General features: G+C 38.5%; 4 protein-coding genes, 1 long non-coding RNA gene and 1 other non-coding gene across 6 annotated transcripts; 4 read left to right on the plus strand and 2 right to left on the minus strand.

The window, feature by feature from the left end:
• The first annotated feature begins 222 nt into the window (after positions 1 to 222).
• On the plus strand, positions 223 to 3399 carry LOC137710298 (RGG repeats nuclear RNA binding protein A). The gene is made up of 7 exons (XM_068449230.2): positions 223 to 741; positions 1564 to 1897; positions 1995 to 2060; positions 2179 to 2314; positions 2438 to 2596; positions 2674 to 2730; positions 2994 to 3399. Exons 1-7 carry the CDS (start codon positions 567 to 569, stop codon positions 3174 to 3176), a joined length of 1110 nt encoding a protein of 369 aa, XP_068305331.2. The 5' UTR covers positions 223 to 566; the 3' UTR covers positions 3177 to 3399.
• A 1395-nt stretch (positions 3400 to 4794) lies between these two features.
• LOC137710501 (Tetratricopeptide repeat (TPR)-like superfamily protein) lies at positions 4795 to 7497 on the plus strand. Its single transcript, XM_068449542.2, has one exon. The coding sequence runs from the start codon at positions 5032 to 5034 to the stop codon at positions 7057 to 7059; it is 2028 nt and encodes a 675-aa protein (XP_068305643.2). The 5' UTR covers positions 4795 to 5031; the 3' UTR covers positions 7060 to 7497.
• Positions 4829 to 4901, plus strand: TRNAE-CUC (transfer RNA glutamic acid (anticodon CUC)). The gene has a single exon. It is a non-coding gene; the product is annotated as a tRNA-Glu (tRNA).
• A 235-nt stretch (positions 7498 to 7732) lies between the features above and the next one.
• LOC137710502 (ras-related protein RABD2c) lies at positions 7733 to 10012 on the minus strand. Its single transcript, XM_068449543.2, has 8 exons — positions 9774 to 10012; positions 9355 to 9427; positions 9147 to 9194; positions 9017 to 9064; positions 8738 to 8809; positions 8489 to 8644; positions 8261 to 8364; positions 7733 to 8098 (listed from the first exon to the last, which is right to left on the minus strand). The coding sequence occupies exons 1-8, from the start codon at positions 9785 to 9787 to the stop codon at positions 8005 to 8007; spliced, it is 609 nt and encodes a 202-aa protein (XP_068305644.2). The 5' UTR covers positions 9788 to 10012; the 3' UTR covers positions 7733 to 8004.
• Positions 10013 to 18080: 8068 nt separating this feature from the next.
• On the plus strand, positions 18081 to 21956 carry LOC148696417 (uncharacterized). The gene is made up of 2 exons (XR_015963679.1): positions 18081 to 21180; positions 21525 to 21956. It is a non-coding gene; the product is annotated as an uncharacterized LOC148696417 (long non-coding RNA).
• A 110-nt stretch (positions 21957 to 22066) lies between these two features.
• Positions 22067 to 24186, minus strand: LOC148696418 (uncharacterized). The gene is made up of 2 exons (XM_088695924.1): positions 23626 to 24186; positions 22067 to 23012 (listed from the first exon to the last, which is right to left on the minus strand). The coding sequence occupies exons 1-2, from the start codon at positions 23644 to 23646 to the stop codon at positions 22446 to 22448; spliced, it is 588 nt and encodes a 195-aa protein (XP_088552050.1). The 5' UTR covers positions 23647 to 24186; the 3' UTR covers positions 22067 to 22445.
• Positions 24187 to 24737: the final 551 nt, after the last annotated feature.

The raw sequence follows: 24737 nt of genomic DNA on the forward strand, positions 1-24737 counted from the left end.
ACAAAATATAACCTAAAAGCATAGTCTCCCTAGCATTTACCAATCTTAAAACATGATGTTGTATTGAATCAACCTATCACCACCACTACTCCCAAGTTCCAACTCTAAAAAAAATAAAAATAATAAATAAATAAATACATCCTTGAAAGTTCACAATGATAGAGAAAGTGGAAGTTGGTCACTGGGCCCTTTTCTTCACGTCCAATTGGTCCAAGCACCCCAGCAACACAACTTACCCATCAAGATATGCACAGTACACCGAAAGCTTAACATAAACCCGGCCGCAGACTAGTAATATTCATTAGGGTTTTTAAGATCAGGTTTTGTCACTTGTATTTCTCTGTGCCGCATCGGTTTGGGTTTTCAGCAGCCACAACGCCACCAGCAGCAGCAAATTTTCACTCCAACTTTCTTTGCTCCCAAATAGCAAACTCTAAACCCTAAAATCCCCAGCAGCCAATCTCCGATTCATGGATTCGAATAATCAGTGAAGGGTTTCGTGGTTGCTTTTCAAAGTCGGTGGGAATTTTGTAGGGTATTGAATCGGACTTTTCGGAGCTGCAGAAATGGCAACCGCGAACCCTTTCGATCTCTTGGGGGATGACGACAATGAGGACCCAAGTCAACTTCTCGCTGCTCAGCAGCAGAAGCTGCCGGCGGCGCAGCCCAAGAAACCCCAGCAGACCCAGCCTGCTCAGCCTGCTAAGCTTCCCTCCAAGCCACTCCCCCCTGCACAATCTGGTCTCTTTTCTATTCATTTCTTTGCTGCTTAACTTCATTTCTGGGTTTTGTTTGCTGAAAACAATGTTGGGTTTGCTTGAAAATGGAGATTAAAATTTGCGTTTTAATCTAGTTGTTATCCTATTCTCACTTGTTGGATTCCATCGAGAAAATGATTTTTTTTGTTTGTTTATTTGTTATGTTTTTTTTTTTTTGTTGAAGTTGAAAGTGGTTGTTTTGATAAGTTATTGATATTTGGGGGATTCTTCATTGATATTGTACATATCTGATGAGATGCGGTGTTGAGTTTTCTGTATGTGTGGCAGTGGATGTTCATAGTGTTTGGTTTTCTAGGGTAATTAACAAAGACTGTATTGGATTTTTATTGTGGTAAAATTTCCATCTCCAAATTGAGATTGAACCATTAGAACTGGTAAATTGAAATCTAAGGAATCGTGGCACGATCGTGCTTTTAATGTCCCAGTTTTTATACTTGACATCTGATTGATTATTATCTTATTAAGAGGTACAGTCAGGGGATGCCAGTTAACGGAAAATATTTTGTTTTTAAGTACTTTGAGATGGTAAGCCCTTATTCTTATAGTTCATGTGGCTCAAATTTAAAAATAAACTGTCGAATTTATGTTGGTTTAGCAGAGGTTTCATTAATATTTTATTACACATTAGTATTGAAGTTTTTCTGCTCAATAACATGTGCTTTTTGTCGAGATACTGGAAAGATTTTTTGTGGTCCTCTCTTGAATCACATATGTATGGTTATATTTTATACATATAATGTTTTAATTATTATGCATATCAAATAACCGTGTGTAACATATGCAGTGAGGGAGGGAAAGTATGAAGGTGGCCGTGGAGGTGGAGGTGGAGGTGGCCGTGGTAGTGGCGGTGGACGTGGGTTCAGTCGTGGGCGCGGTGGAGGAGGTGGTGGTGGTGGATTTAATCGAGATCCAATCAGCAATGAGAACACCAATGGTTTTTCTGGTGGCTACAGACCATCTGAAGAGGGAGATGGGAAAGCCTCTGAAAGACGTGGTGGCTATGGTGCTCCTCGTGGCTCCTTCCGTGGTGGGCGTCGTGGTGGTTACAAGAATGGTGAGGATGGTGAAGGGGAACGCCCTCGGAGGGTTTTTGATCGTCACAGTGGTACAGGACGTGGGTTAGTATTTTACAATCAGTTCTGTATATATTTAACTTTTCACATGTGGATCTTCTTGCTTTCTTCATTTTGATATTGAATATATTTTTAATATCAGGAGTGATATTAAGCGTGAAGGGTCTGGACGGGGGAATTGGGGAACACCCTCTGATGACATTGCTCCGTAAGTATTTATATTCTGATTTCAAGATGAATTTCAAACTAGAACTTAACGAAACAAATTGTTTCACATTTGTTTGGTATGTACCTTACTTTTTGCATACACATTTTTGCTATATTAGGGAGATTGATGAGCCTGGCACTGAAACTGAGAAGAATGTTGGTGCTGAGAAGCAGTCGGGAGAGAATGAGACTGCAGATGCCAATAAGGATAGCACTGTGAATGAGACGGAAGAGAAGGAGCCTGAGGAGGAGAAGGTAAATTATATTTTTTCACATTGTTGATGGTACTTTTCTGGATACCATAGATATAACGGCTGCAATTGGATTTTCTGATCGTATCCTTGTATTAAACTCTTACATTGTTTCGCATTGTTATAGGAAATGACATTGGAAGAGTACGAGAAGGTGCGTGAAGAGAAGAGGAAGGCTCTGCTTGCATTGAAGACTGAGGAAAGAAAGGTTGATGTAGACAAAGACTTGAAGGCCATGCAGCTGCTTTCAAACAAGAAGGAAAATGATGAAATCTTTATCAAGCTGGTAGGTGATGGATACCCTAGATATACTACTCTTTTATGCGATATGGCTATCATATTTACTTTGCTATTGTTTATCAGGGTTCTGAGAAGGATAAGCGCAAGGAGGCTGCTGAGAAAGAAGAGAGAGCCAAGAAGGTTGCCTTTTCGTTTTATTCCTGATTGGTTTTTTAATTCTGTGGTTCTATTCTGTTTCTCGAGTGATTATTCCTTTCATAGCTATGTTACCAGATATTTTGTGTTGAGAATTTGGACATTAGTTGTCCTGTACCCGAAACTTTTAGTGCTTAGTCACCGTTGGTTATCAAAACGGGTACATCAGGGTTAAACTTGGAGGATAGTATTGGTTTCCAATTGTTGAAATGATCAGATGACTGACTGTTATCCATATTTGTGTGCAGTCTGTTAGCATTAATCAGTTTCTGAAGCCCACTGAGGGTGAGAGGTACTATGGTGGTCGCGGTCGAGGCCGTGGTCGTGGGCCAAGAGGTGGATACAGTGGAGGACCTGGAGGTTATTCGAGCAATGTGGCAGCTCCTTCCATTGAGGATCCCGGGCAGTTCCCCTCCCTCGGTGGGAAGTGAGAGGTTCCTGGTTCTTCCAGCTCTATGCTTTGAATCCATTTGGGTGTTTATGTGATACCATTAGAGTGGCAGACTACTCACAGGAGAATATTAAGAACTATTTTAATTATCTATGCACTTTTTTGAGTGGCAGACTAGTCGTCATGCATCAGTTTTGAGTTGGAATAGGTTAAGAACCGAGTCTGTTTCTTCATGCTTTGCTTTAAATCTTTCTTGCTTCAAAGGGTTGTGCTAATTATTCTGTTCTCTCTATTCTCTAATAGTCCGATGAGATTAACGCACGGTCTTATACGCTCTCTTGATCTCTCATATCGTGTTCTGAGTTACGTTATGAGAGGGAGAGAGCGGTATAAGTAATCTGCAACGGACTATTTGAGAAACAGTTAGCTTGTTTACTTATCCGTCGACTGGGACTCTATCGGTTGATGTGGGGCTGGTATTAGCCCCCATAGTGTCTCGATAGGTAAAATGATGTGGTGACGCATAATCCGTCTTACCAATTCTCTTGTGGTGTCATAAGTTCCGGTAAGAAACAAACTCTTAGGCCTTCCGCAATGACTCGGAAAATTGAGTTTGATTCTAATTTTATAAAATCAAACTCCTGTAGTTGGTGGGAAAATTTGAGTTTTTAAAATGATGGGCGTGAATGCTATTGATGAGTTCAATACATGATCAATTACTTGAGAGAGAATAATTAATGGATAAAACTCATTGCAATCAAACTCAAGTGCCTAATCTAACCAAAACGTCTTTACCATTTCAGTCAACTTCTGTTTTTGAGTAAACCTTTAGATAATATTTTGTAAATCATATGACTTGGTTGTTGATAATTAAATTATCACTTAAGTGTTGATTAACGTGTTTATTTTATATTGATGACACATCGTATGCTTTACAAATTTGGTCTAAAAAGTTAGTCTATCCAGCATTGCTTTATTAAATTTGATTCGCATTACAATTCGTAAATAGGATAGTGTTATAGTATGTTCTATATAGAGTAATGACATGCTTACACACTTTAGAGATAGTCAAGAGTCGTGCAAGTAAAAAACAAAACAAAACAAAAGAATGAATGAGAATGTAATCGACCATTCCTCCTCGATCAATATAATTTATGATTTTTGAAATATTGGACTACAAAGTGTAAAGGGGATCTACGTATTTTTCGATTAAATGTATTAAAAACGTAGGAGAAGTCATTATTAGAACAATTTTACTACCTATGCTTTAGTAAATAAAGTGGTAGTGAGAAATCAAAATAATTTTAACATCAGTTTCAAACCATTACAAGAATGTCCAAGTATTCTTCTCTCAAATTTATAATTTATTTTTAATTTGTTAACCATGGTTAAACCACAAATGTCAAACAAAGACCTATAGATGGTTCGGTTAGAATATGCAATTTATGAGAAAGAGGCTCATGGGAAAAAGGGAAGAGAAAGGTCTAGAAAGACTTGGAAAGTGAAAAAATGCATTAAGTACTTGGAGTTAATAGAAGATTTGACACAAACCGAGTGCAATAGCGTTTCAGGATTCATGCAGCCCACTCTATTTAGTAGGAAAAAATTTTGTTGTTGTGTTTAAACATGGGGCGCAGGGTACCCACCAGGTCAGTCTGCGAATACAAGATGGGGTGTTGCATTCACAACAAGTCCGTTGTAGTCTAGTTGGTCAGGATATTCGGCTCTCACCCGAAAGACCCGGGTTCAAGTCCCGGCAACGGAAAAATCGTTTTTCCGTTTTGATTTTCAAGATCCGGCGAAGTATAAACAATCGTTGCATCAATCGGACCTTAATCTTTGAGTAAGAGTTGTAAACTCAATCCTTTTGTTTTCTCACTGCAAAGTTGCCAACCATGGCAAATCTTAGAAACACAAAACCACAACCGTGGTTGGTGTGCAAAATTTTCCCACCAACCAAACACCAAACCGGCCCGCTCTCCACCTTCACAATCCAAAACCCTCATTCCAATCCAAACAAAGAAGCTCTTCCCGCCAACTTCCCCTCCTGCCCACCACAACAAACCCACTTGGCGTCAACCAGTAACAGTTTCTGCAATCAATCTAAACCGTTTGATCAACGTGAGTTTGGTGGTGTCATTAGGTCAAATAAGATGATCACCAGCTACATTCGAGCTGGGGATTTAGATTCTGCTCTTGGGGTGTTCGAGAAGATGACGGTAAGGACGACAGTTACTTGGAATTCGATTTTATCCGGGTATGCGAAAACACCGGGGAAAATGAAAGAAGCCTGTGAGGTGTTCGAGAAATGTCCTGAACCAGACTCTTGTTCGTATAATATTATGTTGGCTTGTCATTTGCACAATTTGGATGTTGATGCTGCTTTGAATTTCTTTCATAAGATGCCTGTTAAGGACACGGTGTCCTGGAATACTATGATATCGGGTTTTGCTGAAAACGGGAAGATGAGGGAAGCTCGTGAGCTGTTTTCGGTGATGCCAGAGAAGAACAGTGTCTCGTGGAGTGCAATGATTTCGGGGTATGTGAAATGTGGGGATTTGGACATGGCTGTGGAGTTGTTTGAGGTGGCACCGGTTAAGAGTGTTGTGGCGTGGACTGCTATGGTTACAGGGTATATGAAGTTTGGGAAGATTGAATTGGGCGAGAAATTGTTTAGAGATATGCCAGTGAAAAATTTAGTATCTTGGAATGCTATGATATCAGGTTATGTTGAAAATTGTCGAGCTGAAGAGGGTTTGAAAATTTTTAGGTCAATGATCGGAGATGGGGTTAGGCCAAACCCGTCAAGTTTGAGTAGTGTTCTACTGGGTTGCAGTAACCTATCAGCATTGAAGATGGGTAAGCAAGTGCATCAGCTGGTTTATAAATTTCAGTTATATAATGATACAACTGCAGGGACCTCTTTGGTTAGCATGTATTGTAAGTGTGGTAATTTGGAGGATGCTTGGAAATTGTTCATTGACATGGAACGAAAGGACGTTGTTACTTGGAATGCAATGGTTGCTGGTTATGCTCAGCATGGAGCAGGTCTTAAAGCTCTGCAGTTGTTTGATCAGATGAGGAATGAGGGAAAAGAGCCAGATTGGATAACGTTTGTTGCTGTGTTAATGGCTTGCAACCATGCAGGATTAGTGGATCTTGGGGTTCGGTATTTTGATTCGATGGCAAGGGATTACGGAGTTGAAGCAAAGCCAGACCACTATACGTGTATGGTAGACCTTCTTGGTCGAGCTGGTAGGCTAGTTGAAGCTGTGGATCTGATTAAGAAAATGCCATTTGAACCACATTCTGCCATTTTTGGAACTCTTTTGGGTGCTTGTCGGATCCACAAGAACTTAGAGCTAGCTGAGTTTGCTGCCAAGAAATTGCTCGATCTTGATCCAGCGAGTGCAGCTGGATATGTTCAACTTGCTAATGTTTATGCTGCAACAAACAGATGGGACCATGTTGCGAAGGTCAGGCGATTGATGAAAGAAAATAGGGTAGTGAAGACACCTGGGTATAGTTGGATTGAGGTGCAGAGTGTAGTGCATGAGTTCAGATCAGGTGATAGAGCACATCCAGAGTTGCCATCTATACACGAAAAACTATTTGAGCTCGATCGCAAAATGAAGTTGGCAGGCTATGTTCCAGATCTTGAATTTGCATTACATGATGTCGGGGAAGAGCAGAAACAGCAACTTCTGTTATGGCACAGCGAAAAACTAGCAATTGCATTCGGGCTTATAAAAGTGCCGTTGGGAAGCCCTATTCGCATCTTCAAAAACTTGAGAATATGCGGGGATTGCCATCGTGCCACCAAGTATGTATCAGCAATTGAAAAAAGGGAAATAATAGTTAGAGATACCACAAGGTTTCATCATTTCAGAAATGGGGTTTGTTCTTGTGGAGATTACTGGTAAAGGTGCAAAAATCGGTAGGCTCCAATGCTAGTTTTCCCTGCAGTGTTCCAGTTGAGCAGCGGTGCTTGGTGGGCAAGCAAAGCAGTACTCCCATGGATGACTCAAAGGGATAATGAGGGTCATAGCAATCTGCTCAACGAAATCACTACACATACTTCAGGCAAAACTCCACACATCTACACTTAATAGACTGTCTTGCGACCTCTGCTCGGAGTCCTTTCTGAACCCGACACCCCAGATGACACCGTCCGAGTTTACACTGCCGTTTGAAGAGAAGCCTGTGACTCGCACAAGCTTAGGAAGGATTTTCTGAGACCTACGAACTCCATGCCAACCTTCTTTGTTCTCTAGAATGAGAGTGCAGATTAAATTCACAAGAATATATTCTCTCTTTTCGTTTTCTTTTTATTTAATGAGGAAGCGGTTTAAACCCTACAACCTGACGACTGAAGAGAGATACCACTAGACCAAAAATCAGGCTGACTGAAGAGAGATACCACTAGACAAAAAACTAGTTAGTATTCTAGTTGGTATTCGATCGAACATGGACGGAAGAGGTTTGTTGAGTCATTACAGTTGGCACTGGAGGACAATATTTGTCAAAAAGGGAGATATAATCCACGCCGTACTCAACTCATATCGATCGCAATGCAGTTGCTGAAATAATGGAAAATAAATAATGCATCTTTCACATTTAGGGGAACAGAACAAGGCAAATACTTCTATTCACCAATATTCCTAATTTGTACAAAGTTTTCGAAAACAAATACATTGAAAAGAATGGAAGCTTTAACAAAGTGCTGACAACTGACAAGAAGACAATCACGACGAATAATCATCTTCATATCATAACGTTAAGATGAAACAACTAGTTTTACATGCCACGAGGAACACTGGATACTTATCATTCCCCCACCCCACCAATTATATTCCTCCTCCTCTCCTCTAAGAAGAGCAGCAACCAGACTTTTGGTTCACAGGCTGTCCCCTAATCTGCACTGTTGGAGGCCTGGCGTTGTTCATCGGTTGGCTTGCCATCCTGCAGGTAAAATGTTTAGAAGTCAGGCGGGCTAGAACCACGCAATCATAACTATTGCAGACTCAAATTTTACGAGCATATGTTGCTAAATGAGCAAAATTATGAGAAGACAGGTTCCTGCTGAGCTATACAAAGACGACCAAAAAAAATGCATATAAGTACCTGTTCTTGATCTCAGCAGCCATAGCCATGAAGGCCTGCTCAACATTAGTGGAATTCTTAGCACTTGTTTCCATGAATGGGATTCCAATTTCATCTGCAAATGCCTAGAGAAAGGAAACAGAAGAAAAAGAAAAAAAAATCATTGTACTTCGCAACTCCAAGAATGGGTAAAAGAACCAGCAACAGTATACAATACGTAAAACTTAGAATCTCCTCGTCAATATTTACCTTGCCTGTCTCATAGGACACAACTTTATTTGCCGTAAGATCGCACTTGTTTCCAACTAGAAGTTTGTTCACATTTTCACTTGCATATCGGTCAATTTCATTCAACCATTGCTTAACGTTGTTGAAGCTCTCTTGGTCTGTGACATCATAAACAACCTGCAAGAAACCCAACAGCATACGACCAATATCCATCTTACATAACCAGCAAAGAAGAAAAAATAACAAATTATGAGGCAACCACACACTTACAATGATACCATGAGCACCACGGTAGTAGCTGCTAGTGATTGTCCTAAATCGTTCTTGGCCAGCAGTATCCCACTGCACGCCCCCAAAAGAACAAGCAATTAGAAATTGACCACAGAAAAGGTGAGATGAGACATTGTTCACATAACTTGTTAAACTTAACATAACTACAGTTTCATTTGAAAATGTCCAAAACAGATACCAACTTCATCATGATAGATAACTTCGACAGAACAAATCTCAGTATGTGGCGCATTAAACAATAACACCATAAAACCTTACAATTTGAAGTTTGATAGTCTTCCCATCCTGCTCCACAGTGCGAATTTTCTAAACAACACAATAGATAACACAGCGATTAGCGAGAGTGGAAACAAAGAAATCAGTGTAGTAAAACTCAATAAATTCTTACAAAGTCAACTCCAATTGTGCTGATGTAGCTATCCAAGTATGAATCATCCTGGTTTGCGAAAAAAATGAAATACATCAATCAGAAGGCAAAAATCTCAATCACCGTAAAGCAAATCGCAACGACCGAAAGAAAATTAAGAAATTTGATGACTAATCGACTACAACTTAAGAAAATTAAGAAATTCGATGATTAATCGACTACAACTTACAGCAAACCGCAGAAGTAGACATGACTTGCCGACACCGGAATCTCCAATTAGCAAAAGCTTAAACAAATAGTCACTGCACACAATTCAAAACTCAAGTTACTCATCACAATTCACAATTCACAATCCCAAAACTGTATACAACAATCAAAATTATCAAGAACAGCAACTCGACCCCACAATTTTACATGAATTACGAATCTAACAGAAAATTTCAACGGATCTGATCACCCGTTGTCTGGATCTACACTCCAAAACCCTCAATTATGCAGAATAAAATTCAGAAAATTAAATTAAACTAAACTTTCCAATAAAATTGAGGTTCTAAAATCATCGCATACAAAATCGAATTCGATCTTTGGCATAAAATTAAAATACAAAATTTAAAAAAAAAATTAGAAGAATCGTGGGATTGAACTCACTATTCGGGATTCATGGCTGGGACTTAGAACGAGTCGGAGAAATTGGGGAGAAATTCTAGTCCCAGCGTGCAGTTGCCGCGATGCCTGAGATCTTCGCCGGAGAGACGGATAGAGAGAAGGGAAGTGGAAGAGGAAGACGCAGAGGATTGTAAACAAGGAGAAACCGAGGAGGAGGGAGGGAGGGAACGAAGAAAAGAGACGATGCTGCCTTTTGGTGCGTATCGTGTCTGTATAGTATTATAAAGGGGCACCTATAATGTCGGAATTTTGTGTCTCGTGCCTGTGACGTAGTAACAGGGACCTGATTCCGCCACGTGTAATCTTCTTTATTTTGAATAATGATAGGAATATCAAAATTTTAAATCAAATTATGTAGTTTCTGATTATTGAATTATTAATTAAGTGTCGCTTAACCAAAATTTAATTAATAATTCAATTATCAACATCCACATAATTTAATTTATAAATTTAGTTTAGAAATTTGATCTCTCTAACATTATTCTAAAAATATTTGTAAGAAAAAATTTAGGGATTTAGCGTTTCCTCTATTCAATTTCTTGCCCATCTATTTTTTGTACAGTTGTCTATCAATTTTAGGGCTCTGTCGGTTAGAAATTTTAGATTTTTTTATGTACATTGGCGGAGCCAATAATAAGGACCAAAGTGGTCCCTAGCACCTTATGAGCCCCATGCCAAATCGTCCCCATGCCAAATCGTTTAGACCTTGGCTTCTCTTTCTCATTTGAAATCATGATGGCCTTGACACATTTGTAGACGATAGATTTTAGTTGGAAAAGATGAGGTTTTGAGCTCAAAGAAGCACCGTATTAATCACATCGAATAATTTCTATCTTATATTTGTTTTTTTTTTTAACTTTCATCTCGTTTTTATTTGGAACTCACACATGTTTAATTTAATAATCAAAATTGTAACTTGTAGTTGAGCCAAAATCTAAATATCATGCTACCATTTTTTCTGCTTTTTAATGATGGCTTTAACATAATAGTCGTATGACACCATGAAAAATGTGTTTCGTGGCTTTATCATTTTAATGATTGTTTTTCATGAAACAATAATTAGTGTCCTAACTTCTTTTTTTTTTTTGGTCAATTAGTGTCCTAACTTCAATAAAAGCGATGACGGCTCTCAAATTACATCGTATAAAGGTTCGAGTTCATTTCAATTTTAATTGTACATATCCAACCTGTATTAATTAACATGGTGGGTGTTATTGTTGAGAGACAGGGAAGGAAATGTGCAATGTTTTTTTCAAGAAGGACCCGATGTAAATTGTAATAAATACGCTAAGGCGAATGTCCCGTTCTTTTGTTAAAATAAATATAGACGGCGCATGAAAATCATCGTGCAAGGCTGGCTTGGCTCTGTCATTCGAGATTGTCTGTCGAGGAAACTAAGGCAGAGGCGCACTTGCACTTGCACTTGCAGGACTGGTATTAGCTAAAGACATGGTCTGCGAAACATCATGATTGAAAGGGATTCCAAAGTTCGGTGGAACTGGATTCGTGGATAAGCAAACAAAGTAGCACATGAAGCTGCTAGTCTGGGTATTGAGAGGCTGTGTTGTCAACGGTGGGCCTCGAAACCTTCTCCCTCTCTGGTTTTTGGTTTTGCCAAATGATGAGCTGCCATGTCCATCGAGGAATGTAAATCAAGGTTAGGCATAGCTTAACTCTGCTTACCTTTCTTTTAGTGCCCTTGTGGCTAGATCAGTGATGCGACTCGTAAGGGAGCTTGCTGTGTAATGTTGCATTGTGTTCATTTATTTATCTTTATATGCGGTTTTTTATGAGAATCTCAGTTGACCGAAAAAAAAAAAAAAATATGCCTTATGAAATTTATAAACTCGTTAGTACATTGCAATTTTATTTGTACATATCCAATCCTCTCCAATGCGCAAACTTGTGTTTATGATTTCATAACTTTCTACTAAATTTTAATACATGTTTTCCTATCTAATTTTAGAAAGTTATGAAATGTCCATGAAATAATTAAACACAAGAAATGGGGGTGTTTGAGTCATTTCGTGTTGCAAACAAAATTGAGGTTCACACGCTATGAACGTGCTATTGAGATTTCATATAGAAATGGCAAACCACAAATCTTAATTCCCAAGTGATAATTGCTTAAAGCCTAAAAGCATTTGGGGAAAGCGTCCATACAAGGAATGCGTGTGTTCCGTGTTCATGTTGACCTCAACCTCAACCAAAAAGAAATAAATAACGTGGTGATGTTACACAAATAAGTAGTATTGGCTGTGATTTAGCACTATTTTTGAGCAATTGGTACGATAATCATTAATTGGATAAATATGTACAAATTGATGAGGATAGGGTGCATACAAAGGGCCTTGATAAAAATCTTACCAGAGATTTCAACCCAGTCTAAGGAAAAAAGAGTGCCCCACACCAAAAAAATTAGAGCGTGTTTGGATGTACTTTTAAAATGATTGAAAGCGCTTTTGGTAAAAATGTTTTTAGAACCAATTTTTTGTAAAGATGCAAATAAATCCTGGAAAAGCACTTTAAGTGCTTTTGGAACCCAAAAACATTTTCTCTAAAAGCGTTTTTAGTCATTTTAAAAGTACTTCCAAACGAACCCTTAAGAGTTACTATCTTTAAAGAGAAGGTCCAAAATTACATCAAGAGGTTCTTCAAACCAAGGAATAGGATTTACACAATTCAAACTCATTTGTGCTAACCTGTGCGAGACTTTATTCATTTCCTGAGTTCAATCCTCCACCAGGGCAACGATTTAATCATCATTCTGGTGTCATGTAATATATTTACAAACGACGAAAAATCATCCTAACCATCATGTTTGAGGGCTGCTATGACAAGTAGTGCATCACCCTAAAAAATAGTGGCTTGTAGGTGTTCCTGTCTGACTATGACCAAATCTGTTGCATCTTTGTCTGCCATAGTTTCAGCCAGTAGTGGGGAAGAGATGGCATCATGCCTAGTCGACAAGGTTGCCACAAATGCACCTTTATTGTCCTAGATCACCACCCTAACCCCACCAACGCCCCTCTATTCGTCTCATACATGCTCCTATGTGACTTTCTTCTTTCTTAAATGATCCCGAGTTGTTAGTGCATTCTAGCAAATCCGTCAAACACAATTCTTCACTTTCTCTGGTACCCGAGCCCTCCACAAAGCTTTCCATAAGAATTTAACTTCTATGGAAATTGTGAAATTCCCATTCGGTTCCGCATTCCAAATCAAGCGATCTTGCGGTTGCAACATACTAATGGGTATGCTTTGAATCAAAAGAGCTTCTTGTTAGTGCAATATTGGCAATTCTTGACAAAATGCATGAGTCTGTAATAGCTTAGACTTGTTATATATTCTCAATTGTAATTGTTTAAGTCTAGGGAGGTCTCTTACTCTTTTGATGAGAAGATGTTACGTGAACAAGATACACATTCAGGTATGTTTGCATGCATGCATCCAATTACATTCATCTATATCTCATGATATTGTATTTGAGATAGGTCTTTTATTATAACTACTTTCAAGATAATTTGATTGTATTTTCAAAAGACTTATCTGATTGCATATTGATGAGAGTTATCCAACTAAATGGATTGCATGGTTGTCATTGTTTTAAAAATAAGTTGTTGCCGTGTGTATCTAGGATTTGTGGTTTTAAAAGGATTGTCATTTACCTAAAACCTATTATTAGTTATAAAATCTTATCAGTTCCAAATTGGTTCCCGTGCCTTGAGGGTTTATAAGGAATGTTTGAAATTGGTTTTGCACAAGCCGTATATGCATGAAATTTTTGTTCTTCGAAAAAAAGGTAACAAAAGGTAGCAGCGTGTTTTTGTAAAAGAAAAATTATTTTTATGTTGCTGCCATCTTACGGTTTCAATAACATGTGTTTTTAAAGAGAAAATATTATTTTCATGCTGATTTTCATTTGGTTTTTTATTGAATGTCAATTATGAAAATGTGCCTTGTGATTTTCGTAATTGATTGATTTTTCAACCAAACACTTCATCATATAAACATTATGCATGATCGAGTTAGTATCTTGCAAAGTTCGAGGAAAAGGTGATTGACGATCGTGTTAATGTCGTGCCACTTCAACTCGAAGACTGAAGAAAGATCGAGTAGCAAAGCGCGAAGACAAAGCTGCCAACTAGTATGGTTGTCTAGTTGATGAGTTCTTGTAAGTCTTTATGTATTCTTTCTTTCTTAGTGCTTCCTGGCTTGGTAGCCCAAGGATTTTCCCAGTGGTGGGTTTTGCCTCGTTAAATCCTACATCATGTGCGTACTCTTTATATTTATTTTGACTATTTGTGTAGGGATAGTTTACATTACTGATTAACTTAAACCTTAAATTGCTTTAGTTTTAAGTTGAAATTTAGTTACATTTCTAGGTTAAATTAGTACCCATCCTAGGACTTTCACTTCTTCTTCCAAAAATAATGTATAAGATCCAAATTCCACCTAACTCCCTCTCTAGTGAAATCAATTTATTCACCTTATTCGATTGATTCATTCCCACCAAGATAGGACTGAGCATCTTGAAGAAATTTTTCCTTGGTAACCAACTATCACCTCACACTTTAATGGTTGCACCATCCACCACTCTCCACCTAGCTCCTGCTCTAATTATTTTATGGGCTTCTGCTATGTTTCTCCAACAATATGACGAGTTCTTTTTAACCGGAGCCAAAAGGAAATCTGTTTGCGGATAATACTTAGCCTTGAAAATTCGGGACGCCAAAGAAGATTGTTGGCGCATTAACCGCCACCCTTGTTTGGCAAGCAAAGCAAGATTGACAGTATAAATATTTTTGAAGCCAAGACCACCCTTTCCTTTTGGCTTACACAAATTTTTCTAGCGAAACCAATGTATCTGTTGCTTCCCTTGTTCCTTACCCCACCACAATTGTGCCACCATTTGATTCAACTCATCACAGAATGTTTTCGATAACAGAAAATATTGCATCATATACATAGGAACGGCTTGGGCAACACTTTTGATCAAAATCTCTTTTCTAGCACTACTCAGGAGGCTTCATTTTCACCTATTTAGTTTCTTCCAGTGTCCATCTTTGATGTAAGCGAACGTATTCTTCTTCGATCTTCCCATAAACACTACGTGCGAAGATAAGAATCATGGAAAGGAACCCGAGGCATATTTAGACGATCTGCCAATAATTGGCCATCATAATCAGTTAAGTTACCGCTAAACGCTACACAACTCTTCGAATAATTAATAGCTTGCCCCATGACATCTTCCTAGATATTCAGTAATTGCTTTACCTGTAAGCATTCTTGTATTATACTCAAAGAAAAAATGAAACTATCATCAACAAACAATAATGGTTCATGGACAAGGCATCTTTGCATACTTTCACCCCCTAATTTGGTTCTGATTTTCCCAAGCATCAAACAGGCCCGAAAGCCCCTCCACACATAAAACATATAGAAGCGGAGAAGGGGGATCTCCTTGCCTAATACCCTATTTTGGAAAAACATATCCCACCGGCTCACCATTTAATTTGAAAGAATATTAAACAATAGACACACATGCTATCACTAGATTAATCCACCTTTCCGCGAAGTCCAATTTCTCCATTATTTTCTGAAGAAAATTCCACTAAATACAATCATATGCTTTACTTGTTGCAAATTATATATTTATATATTAGTTAAAGTGTAAATAGTAGTCTCTTGTCCCACATTGACGAAGTGCATATGTAATACAAATTGTAACTCCTATATATACTCCGCTTTGGAGATTAATGAATATACAAGAAATTCTCAAATATTGTCATATATATTTTTGGTATTTTACCATGTTTAATTCAACTTGGTATCAAAGTAGTTCGCTCTTGGTGACCCGTGTGCTTTAATTTTGTGCCAAAAAAAAAAAATGTGAACAGTGCCATGCTACAGTGTCGTGAACATTGCTACAGTGTATTAGTAAATTATCTTAATTCCGCTGCGTATCTTTTGTGCCCTTATTGTTCGTGTTTTAACTAAATGGCTCAATATAATCATAATGTTGTTATGCTTTTCGGTGGAACAAATATATAGATAATTGACACTAGGGCCACTGATCATGTGACTGGTGACCCTAGAGTGTTTGATGAGTTACGTGACTATGTTCGTGATCTGTATATTATCAGTGCAAATGGAGCATCTTCCTCTGTGAAGGGTGAAGGCACTATCTCTCTCACCCCGACCTTATATCGCTCGTCTATGCTTTACTTGTTCTTGATGTTAAGTGCAATTTTTGTCAGTAGGAAAACTACTTGATACCTTATATTATTCCATTCACTTCTACCCCATGTATTGTTATTTATAAGACATTCAAAACTCAAAATATAATTGGTCGTGGTAAAAGAATGGGGGTTTGTACATCTTGACTATGGAGGATACTGTTGTTTCATGTTCAAATAATCATCAAGTTCTAAGTGCTAAAGTGGATGACAAACATCAAGTTTGGTTGTGGCATCGACATTTGGGATATCCATCATTCAATTATATGAAGCATCTATTTCCTTCTTTGTTTCGCACTTGTAGTGATTCAGAGTTCAAGTGTGAAACATGTGTCATGGCTAAGAGTCATCATGCTTCCTTTCCCATAAGTGATTCTAAAGCTACTTTGTCATTTGATTTGATACATTCTGATGTGTGGGGTCCGGTGAAGGTTACTTCTAATGGATTTTGTTGGTTTGTTACTTTTATTGATGATTGTACTCGATTAACTTGGGTGTTCTTGATGAAGAATAAGAGTGATGTCCCTTTACTTCTTTAAGAATTTTGTGCCTACTCAGTTTCAGACAAAAGTTAAGGTCTTCAGGACTGATAATGGAGGAGAATATGTGAATCACACTTTGGCATGTTTTTTCCGTGATCATGGTATTATTCACCAGACGACTATTCTGTTTACACCCCATCAAATGATGTGTCCGAACGGAAGAATCATCAAATAATCGAGGTTGCTTGTTCTTTGATGTTGGATAAATATGTTCCTAATCATTTGTGGGGGCATGCTGTTTTGGCTGCTCTGTACTTGATAAATTATGTTCCAAGTAAGGTTCTTGATTTTCATACACCGTTTGGTTTTTGATTTTCAGACACCATTTGGTTCTTGATTTTCAGACACTGTTTGATGTGCTACAAAAACATGTTATGTATCCAAACTTCCTTCAAAGGTGTTTGCGTGTGTGGCGTATGTGCATGTCTACTCTCATCAGCGGAGTAAACTTGATGTATATGCTCTTTGATGTGTATTTATTGGATATGCTAACAATCAGAAAGGCTATACGTGTTATCATCCTCTTACTCAAAAAACTTATATTACAATGGATGTCATATTCCATGAGGAAGTTCCGTATTTTGTGAAGCCTTTTTCCGACTCTCCATTTCAGGGGGAGTGAAGTGCAGATTCGAAGAGATGATATGGATGATGTGTTATAGGTAGAGTTGGGGACGAAACCAGTTATGCTACGTGATACTAACTGATAGGAGCATATTCATGCGACTTAATTAGCTTGTTCTTGTGCATTTATGTTGTGTTTATTTAGTTATTTTAGTGTTTAAGGCCACTTTTGTGTATTTTCAGATTATAAGGCCAAAGTGTGCAAGAAGATGCAAATTGGAGTCTTTTGGAGCGAAAGAGGAATGAATGAGTTTAAGACTTGAAGAAACGACGAATTCCTACTCCAATGATGAATTCTTACCAAAACGAGGAATCCTACTCAAACAAGGTTTCCTATTTTAGGAAAGTTAATCCTAAGTTTCCCGTTTTGGTAACCTTTCCTAATCTTAAACGTCCGTATTTTCTAGCCACTTTGAAGTCTTTGTAGGCGCTTTAGGACACAAAACGAAGGCCCTAGTCCAAATTCTAGCCCTAAGCCGTGCCTTTCCCTTTGTTTCCTTCCCTTGCCGTGCAAGGGGGGGCACTTTGGTCCCATTTTATGCACAAAAATCCTAACCCTAATAACCCTAATTCATTTTTATTCGCTAGCCGTCACACCCTAATTGATTCAGCCACTCTCTCCCATTTCCTCCATAAGCCGTAGCCATTCACCCTAATTCCATCCCATTTATTCCCTTTCTAGCCGTGGCCCCCATTTTATCAAAGAACCTAATTCATGCAGCCGCACCTTTTTTTTCTAACCCTAGTCTCTATTCTTTTTTTTATTCTTTTCAGATTTTGACCTTTGATTTTTACCCTAGCAGCCACCATATTATTTTATTCTCCATTCAGATCATGGAGCCACCAAAAACCCTAATTTAATCCCTCTTGCCGCAAGTCCCCATCCAATTGACCCGAGCTCTCTCTCTCATTCATCATTCATTATTTTAATTCATTCAACCACACATCTCCATTCTCTAAAAAAAAAGCCGCAGCCACCAACCCATAACCCCCCTTTCATCCGTGCATTCACAATTAATTTTTCAGCCACATTCACAACCTTGCCGCAGCTTTCCCATTCATTCCAGCTTTCCCCCATCTTGCCGCAGCCTTCCTCCACCTTCCTACACCACCCCATAACCTTGCCGCACCACCCAACCTCCTTAAATCCATCCCCAACCCAAAATAACATCCAAATCATCCATTTAACCTCACTGCCGCATCAAGGAGAAGAGGAAAGAGGACTTAGACGCGCATAAATTCAAGTGGATTCGTTGGGCGTTCTAGGTGTAATCCATCCTTTGTTCTTTATGTTTAAATTCAATTTTATTTTTCTTGTTGTGAACATGAGAGGCTAAACCCCTATTTAGCTAGGGGGTGATTCGAAACCATGTTTATGCTTGCAATATGATTTGATTACTTTTGGTTGGAATTTCACGAATGGTGAAGTCAATTTGTTTAACTGCTTGATCGATAACTTATTTATGTATGTTTATTGAGAGTGCACGCTTAATTTTCATGCATGAATATGACGCTAGAATATAAGTGAGTTTCACCTAATAGTTATGAATTTATATTCACAAGTAGTGGAGGTTGCTTATAAACAATCGCGTTAAATGAATTCTTGGCACTAGTTTCATGCTCATCATAGTAACGAATGCCTCGTCAACACTTATAGTTTTCATGATGCTTAATGATCTTTGATTGTATCTTTATTGTGCTTTTCACGTAAAGGACTTTTGGAGAATGTTTTGAATTGCGTTGCGCTAACCCATCCAATTCATTAACTTAAGGAAAACTTGACGGTTAATTTAAGCGGACCTAATTAACCCGGGGTGTTGAGTTTCATAATTTATCGAAAGACCAACTGACAATCAAATTGTATGCAAGTGTGACATGTGTGGAGAAGAACCTTCTAGCTAGCATTCATCCATATTTTCATCACATTCATATTTATATTCTGCCTTTAAATTACAATCTGTGTATTTAGTTTAATCTCGTCCAAAACCAATCCCCCTTTACCTTAGTGTCTAATTTAGTTAGAAAGTGTCTTAGTTTGTGTTTATAAGTGTTTTGTATTCCTTGAGTCTTTTGATTTGTTTTAATATTTTATTGTTTAGTTTTACATTCTTTGAGTCTAGTTTAGTGTTTTTAACGTTTGTTTTACGTTTTTGAGTCAGTTTCCAAGTGATTTAGTAATCCCTCCTAATCCCCGGTCTAGAACGATCCCTACTTGCATCTTTACTACAATTGTCACAAGAGGGTTTTAATTTGTGTGCTTACTTAGTTAGCATCACTAACCAGTCAGCTATAGATAGTAATCAGTCAACTATCATTCCTGAGTCAGCTATAGATGGCGATCGGCCAACTATCATTCCCAAGACTATTTCTACTGACGACCCGTCGGATATGCCCAACGAGTTGCATATTGTTGGTATGTCTGATGAATTGCCCCTTGATGACCATTTGCCTGCTACTGGTGTGACTAACGAGTTGCCTGTTGATGGTTCATCCAATGATGATTCTTTTAATGGTTTGGTACAAGATGGTGACATACATGAGATAAATTATGATGATTCTTCTACTTATCAGTTGCCTCCACGAGTCAATCATGAAAAACCTAATGTACAATATAAGTTTGATATGCATGCTAAAGCCTAGTACCTTATCAACAACTGTGTCTACTCATCGTTTGTCCAAACCATATGTCAACTATCTAATGTATTGGTTCCAACAAAATTGCAGGATGCTTTGTCTGATGTCACATCTCGACTTGGGCTCCACCACATCCCGGGCTCGACTCCGCCATAGCACGATATTGTCCGTTTTAGGCCCCGGCCATGCCTTCACAGTTTTGTTTTTAGGATCTCACATGAGAACTTCCCAATGGGTCACCTATCTTAGAAATGCTCTCGCCCGAACTCGCTTAACTTCGGTTCCGATGGAACTCGAAGCCAGTAAGTTCTCAAAATGCCTTGTGCTAAAGGAGGTAGGCATGTACATATAAGGCATATCACCCTTTTCTGTTGGTCAATGTGAGATGTTACAATCCACCCCCTTAACGGCTCGACGTTCTCGTCGGCACATTCGCACCACACGACAAAGTGGCTCTGATACCAAATTATCACATCCCGACCCAGGCTCCACCACATCTCGGGCTCGACTCCGCCGTAGCACGATATTGTCTGCTTTGAGCCCAGGCCATGCCCTCACGGTTTTGTTTCTGGGAACTCATACGAGAATTTCCTAGTGGATCACCCATCCTAGGAATGCTCTCGTCCGAACGATGGAACCCGAAGCTAGTGAGTTCTCAAAAGGCCTCATGCTAAAGGAGGTGGGCATGTACATATAAGGCACATCACCCCTTCCATTGGTCGATGTGGGATGTTACATCTGGCCCTAAGTGGGTTAATGCCATGAATGTTGAGATGGAAGCTTTGGAAAAGAATTCCACTTGGAATTTGGTTCCATTGACAAACGGAAAGAAAGCTGTTGGATGTAGATAGATGTTCGCTATTAAGCATAATGCATATAGTTCTATTGACAGGTATAAAGCCAGATTAGTTGCTAAAGGTTATACTTAAACCTATGGTGTGGACTATCAGGAGACTTTTGCTCATGTTGCCAAACTTAATATTGTTCGTGTTCTTCTGTCCTTAGCAGCAAACCAGGATTGGCCCTATTGCAGTTTGATGTTAAAAATGATTTCCTTCATGGTGATCTTAATGAGGAAGTTTATATAGATCTCACATCTAGAATAAGTATATCTCCTGAAAAATGTGTTGTGTGTAGATTGTGAAAGGCTTTATATGGTTTGAAACAATCTCCTATAGTGTGGTTTGGGAGGTTTATAAGTTCAATGAAGAAGTTTGTGTATTTTTAGAGTCATTTAGATCATACTTTGTTTCTAAAGCTACAAAATGATAAGCTAACTATATTGACTATTTATGTTGATGACATGACAGTGACTGGTGATGATCAAGAGGAGGTACAACGCCTTCAAAGGTACCTAGTTACTGAATTTGAGATGAAATAATTGGGTGAATTAAACTATTTTCTTGGAATCGAGGTTGCACTATCCAAGCATGGTATTTTTATATCTCAACAGAAGTATGTTCTTGATTTATTAACTGAAACATGTATGTTAGATTGAAAACATGTTGATACTGCGATTGAGCAGAATTATCGTTTGGGCTTATTTCCGAATCAAGTTCCTACTCATAAAGAATGATATCAGAGGCTTGTGGGGATATTAAATTATTTGTCTCACACCTACCTTGACATTGCTTATGCAGTTAGTGTGGTAAGTTAGTTTATGCACTCACCTAGTGAAGCTCATATGGATGCAGTAATCCGTATTTTGAGGTACTTGAAGATGGCTCCTAGCAGAGGCTTGGTTTTCTCCAAGAATGGTCATTTGAATGTAGAAGGGTATACAAATGCAGATTTGGTTGGTTCTATCACGGACCGGTGATCTACATCTGGATACGTTACTTTTGTGGATGGTCATCTAATTACTTGAAGAAGCAAGAAACAAAAAGTGGTGGCTAGGTCAAGTGCTGAAGCTGAGTTTTGTGGTATGTCTTGTGGTGTATGTAAGTTGTTGTGGTTGAAAAAATTGTTGAGAGATCTTGGATTTAAACCCAAGGATGCTATGAAACTTCATTGTGATAACAAGGCTGTTATTGAGATTGCTCATAATCTAGTGCAACATGATCGAACAAAACATGTGGAGATTGATCGACATTTCATCAGGTAAAAATTGGATGTTGGAATTATTAATTTTCTATTTGTGGGATCTCAAGATCAAGTTGTTGATGTGCTTACTAAAGCTGTGTCTAATAGTGTGTTTTCCAACTCGCTTGACAAGTTGGGAATGCATGACATCTTTGCTCCAACTTGAGGGGGAGTGTTGCAAGTTATATATTTATATATTAATTAGTTAAAGTGTAAATAGTAGTCTGTTGTCCCACATTAACGAAGTGCATATGTAATACCAATTGTAACTCTTATATATACTCAACTTTGGAGATTAATGAATATACAAGAAATTCCCAAATATTGTCATATATATATTTTTGTATTTTACCGTGTTTAATTCAACTTTACTGATGTCCAGCTTCAACGCCATCACTTCATTCCTACCCGACGCTTTCTTATGCATGTAGTGGGCAATTTCCGAAGCTACCAAACTATTATCCGAAATCAATCTTCCCAGCACAAAAGCACTCTGATTTGACGAAATGGTCTTCGGAAGCACCCATTTGAGTCTAGTGGTTAGAACTTTTGAGCAAATTTTGTACATTACATTGCACAAATTGATCGGACGCAACTGTGCCATCTGGATATTTGTTCTTCGGGACAAGGGTAACGTGGGTGTAATTGATCTTATTCAACATTGTTCCCGTCGAGAGAAGTGTTTGGACTCCCGTTACAAACATCCTGACCAATAATATCCCAATGTTTTTGGGTAGAGACATTCCATCCGAACCGGGAGCCTTTGTCGGATACATCTGAAAGAGCGCACATTTAATCTCCTCATCCTCAAACGGCTTCATAAGATCCGCATTCATACTTTCGGTCACCTTCGGTTGGATGTACTGTAAATTTTCATCAGCATTTGTTGAACCCTCCGAGTCAAACAATTTCATAAAGTAGCTCACCATTATCTCCTCCATTCCTGCTTTATCCTCCCGATAAACCCCTTGATTATCAAATAATCCCATTAAGGAATTAGCATACCTTTTTCGGTTTGCTTTTTGGTGGAAAAATTTTGTATTCTGATCACCGAGACGTAACCAGTTTTCCCCAAGGCGTTGCCTCCAGAATGCCTCTTTCTGTGCAAGCAAAGAGTGTAATTTATTATAAAGTTCGCACCTTTGTGCCAACGAAGTCATTTAGCATTATTATTTAGTAATATTTCTCTTCATTTGTAATTAAGTTTTGAATTTGAAAATTCTCATGTCTATGGTAACCCCTGGGTGGAACTAACTCACAAGTCTATGATAACTTCACAAGTTTTTGTAGATTGAACCCGTGGGTTGAGCTCTTGGGCTAAACTCAAGCTAACACGAACTTGATTAAACTCGAACCTAACCCAAGGCTGAAGTGTGTTGACCTTCTAATCTGTCCGAATTGCACCTCTAGTTGTTATAAGGTGACCATCTTGTTGCAATTACCTAATCATTGCTAATTACTTTTTGGCTCACAATTTTCATGTTAAAGATGTTACAATATGACATTAAGTTTCAACTACTTCAACGTCTAAATTATAATTTGACAAAAAAAAAAAAATCTAAATTATAAGAAAAGTAAATTACAACGAAACATTAAGCATTTTTTTATAACAAAATTAACTGCTATTTTTCCCCACGACAAAACGAATTTTAAGCAACATGACGTTAAGTATGAACCTGAGTGGTAATTTTGGGTCAAATTGTGTAGTTTTACCGTCTCTTTGTTGACCCCCATCTTAACATTCCAACCACAAGGAAGGATTCAGACAACTCGAAAGATGCAGAGATCCACAAGTGCTTCCAGAGTCTCCTCGGAGGAGGACTTGCTTCTGACCTACTCCTCCTCACCCCAACCTTCAACCTTCAAACCAACCACAGACGACGGCTCAGATGGCGACCAGCACGAGCATCTGCATCTCCCCACATACGATCCCCTCTCTCATGTGGCAAAGAGAGAGCGACGCCGCATCAGGTCCGCAGAGAACGCCATCCACTTGATACCTGTCCTGCTCGTCCTCTGCGCCTTCATCCTCTGGTTCTTTTCCAATCCAGGTACAATATACACAACCTTCCCGTTTTGCCCATTTGTCCCCATATATTGTTGATTTCCTTTCCGGGTTATATTTGGAATTATGTTTTGTTTCCTGTATGATCGTTCCGTTTAATTTCATCTTCTCGGCAATATGTTCTGCTTTTGTTTACTCTAAATTAATCTAAATTGTGGAAAGAGCATTCGAACTTGGGTGCAGAAAGAGTCGACTCACACTGCGCTAGCCAACTTAGCTACGCCTGGTCCGCAGTTCTGCTTTTAAATACTGTGGCAGTATCTGTTTTATGAAATATAAAAGAAAAATTAGCTGGTTGAGGCGACATGGATTAATATTTGATTCTTTCTTACTTCAAGTTCGAAGATTATAAAACTTTGGAGTGATGGCATGTTTTGGTATTTATTATCTACCGTGGTGCCTTAGCTTGAACTGGTACTGTTAGGATTCAAAAGTTAATCTCTTCTTGTGCAGTTTGAGGAAGTTAGAAACTACAGTTTTCGATTCATCAGTCAGTTTCGCGATTGAAACTAATTTGTTTCCTTGGACCAAACTTGTGTTTCTTGATGTGTGTTTTGCTATCACGAAAAGCCGAAGAAAATGTTTTCTTGTGAAGGCAACTTTTTGTTGTCCTTCCGCTTTGTTTCGTGGTCGTTTGTATTGCTGAGTGAGCTTTGTAGCTGAACAGATGTGTGGATATTTAAGTGACTTGCTTTCTATTTTTCTTGTCCAGAATGAAAGTTATCATGATTGGTGGGAGATACTGATCTTGGGGAGGAGC

Source organism: Pyrus communis, chromosome 6, assembly GCF_041283825.1.
Source record: "Pyrus communis isolate YQ-2024b chromosome 6, ASM4128382v1, whole genome shotgun sequence".
NCBI lineage: Eukaryota > Viridiplantae > Streptophyta > Magnoliopsida > Rosales > Rosaceae > Pyrus > Pyrus communis.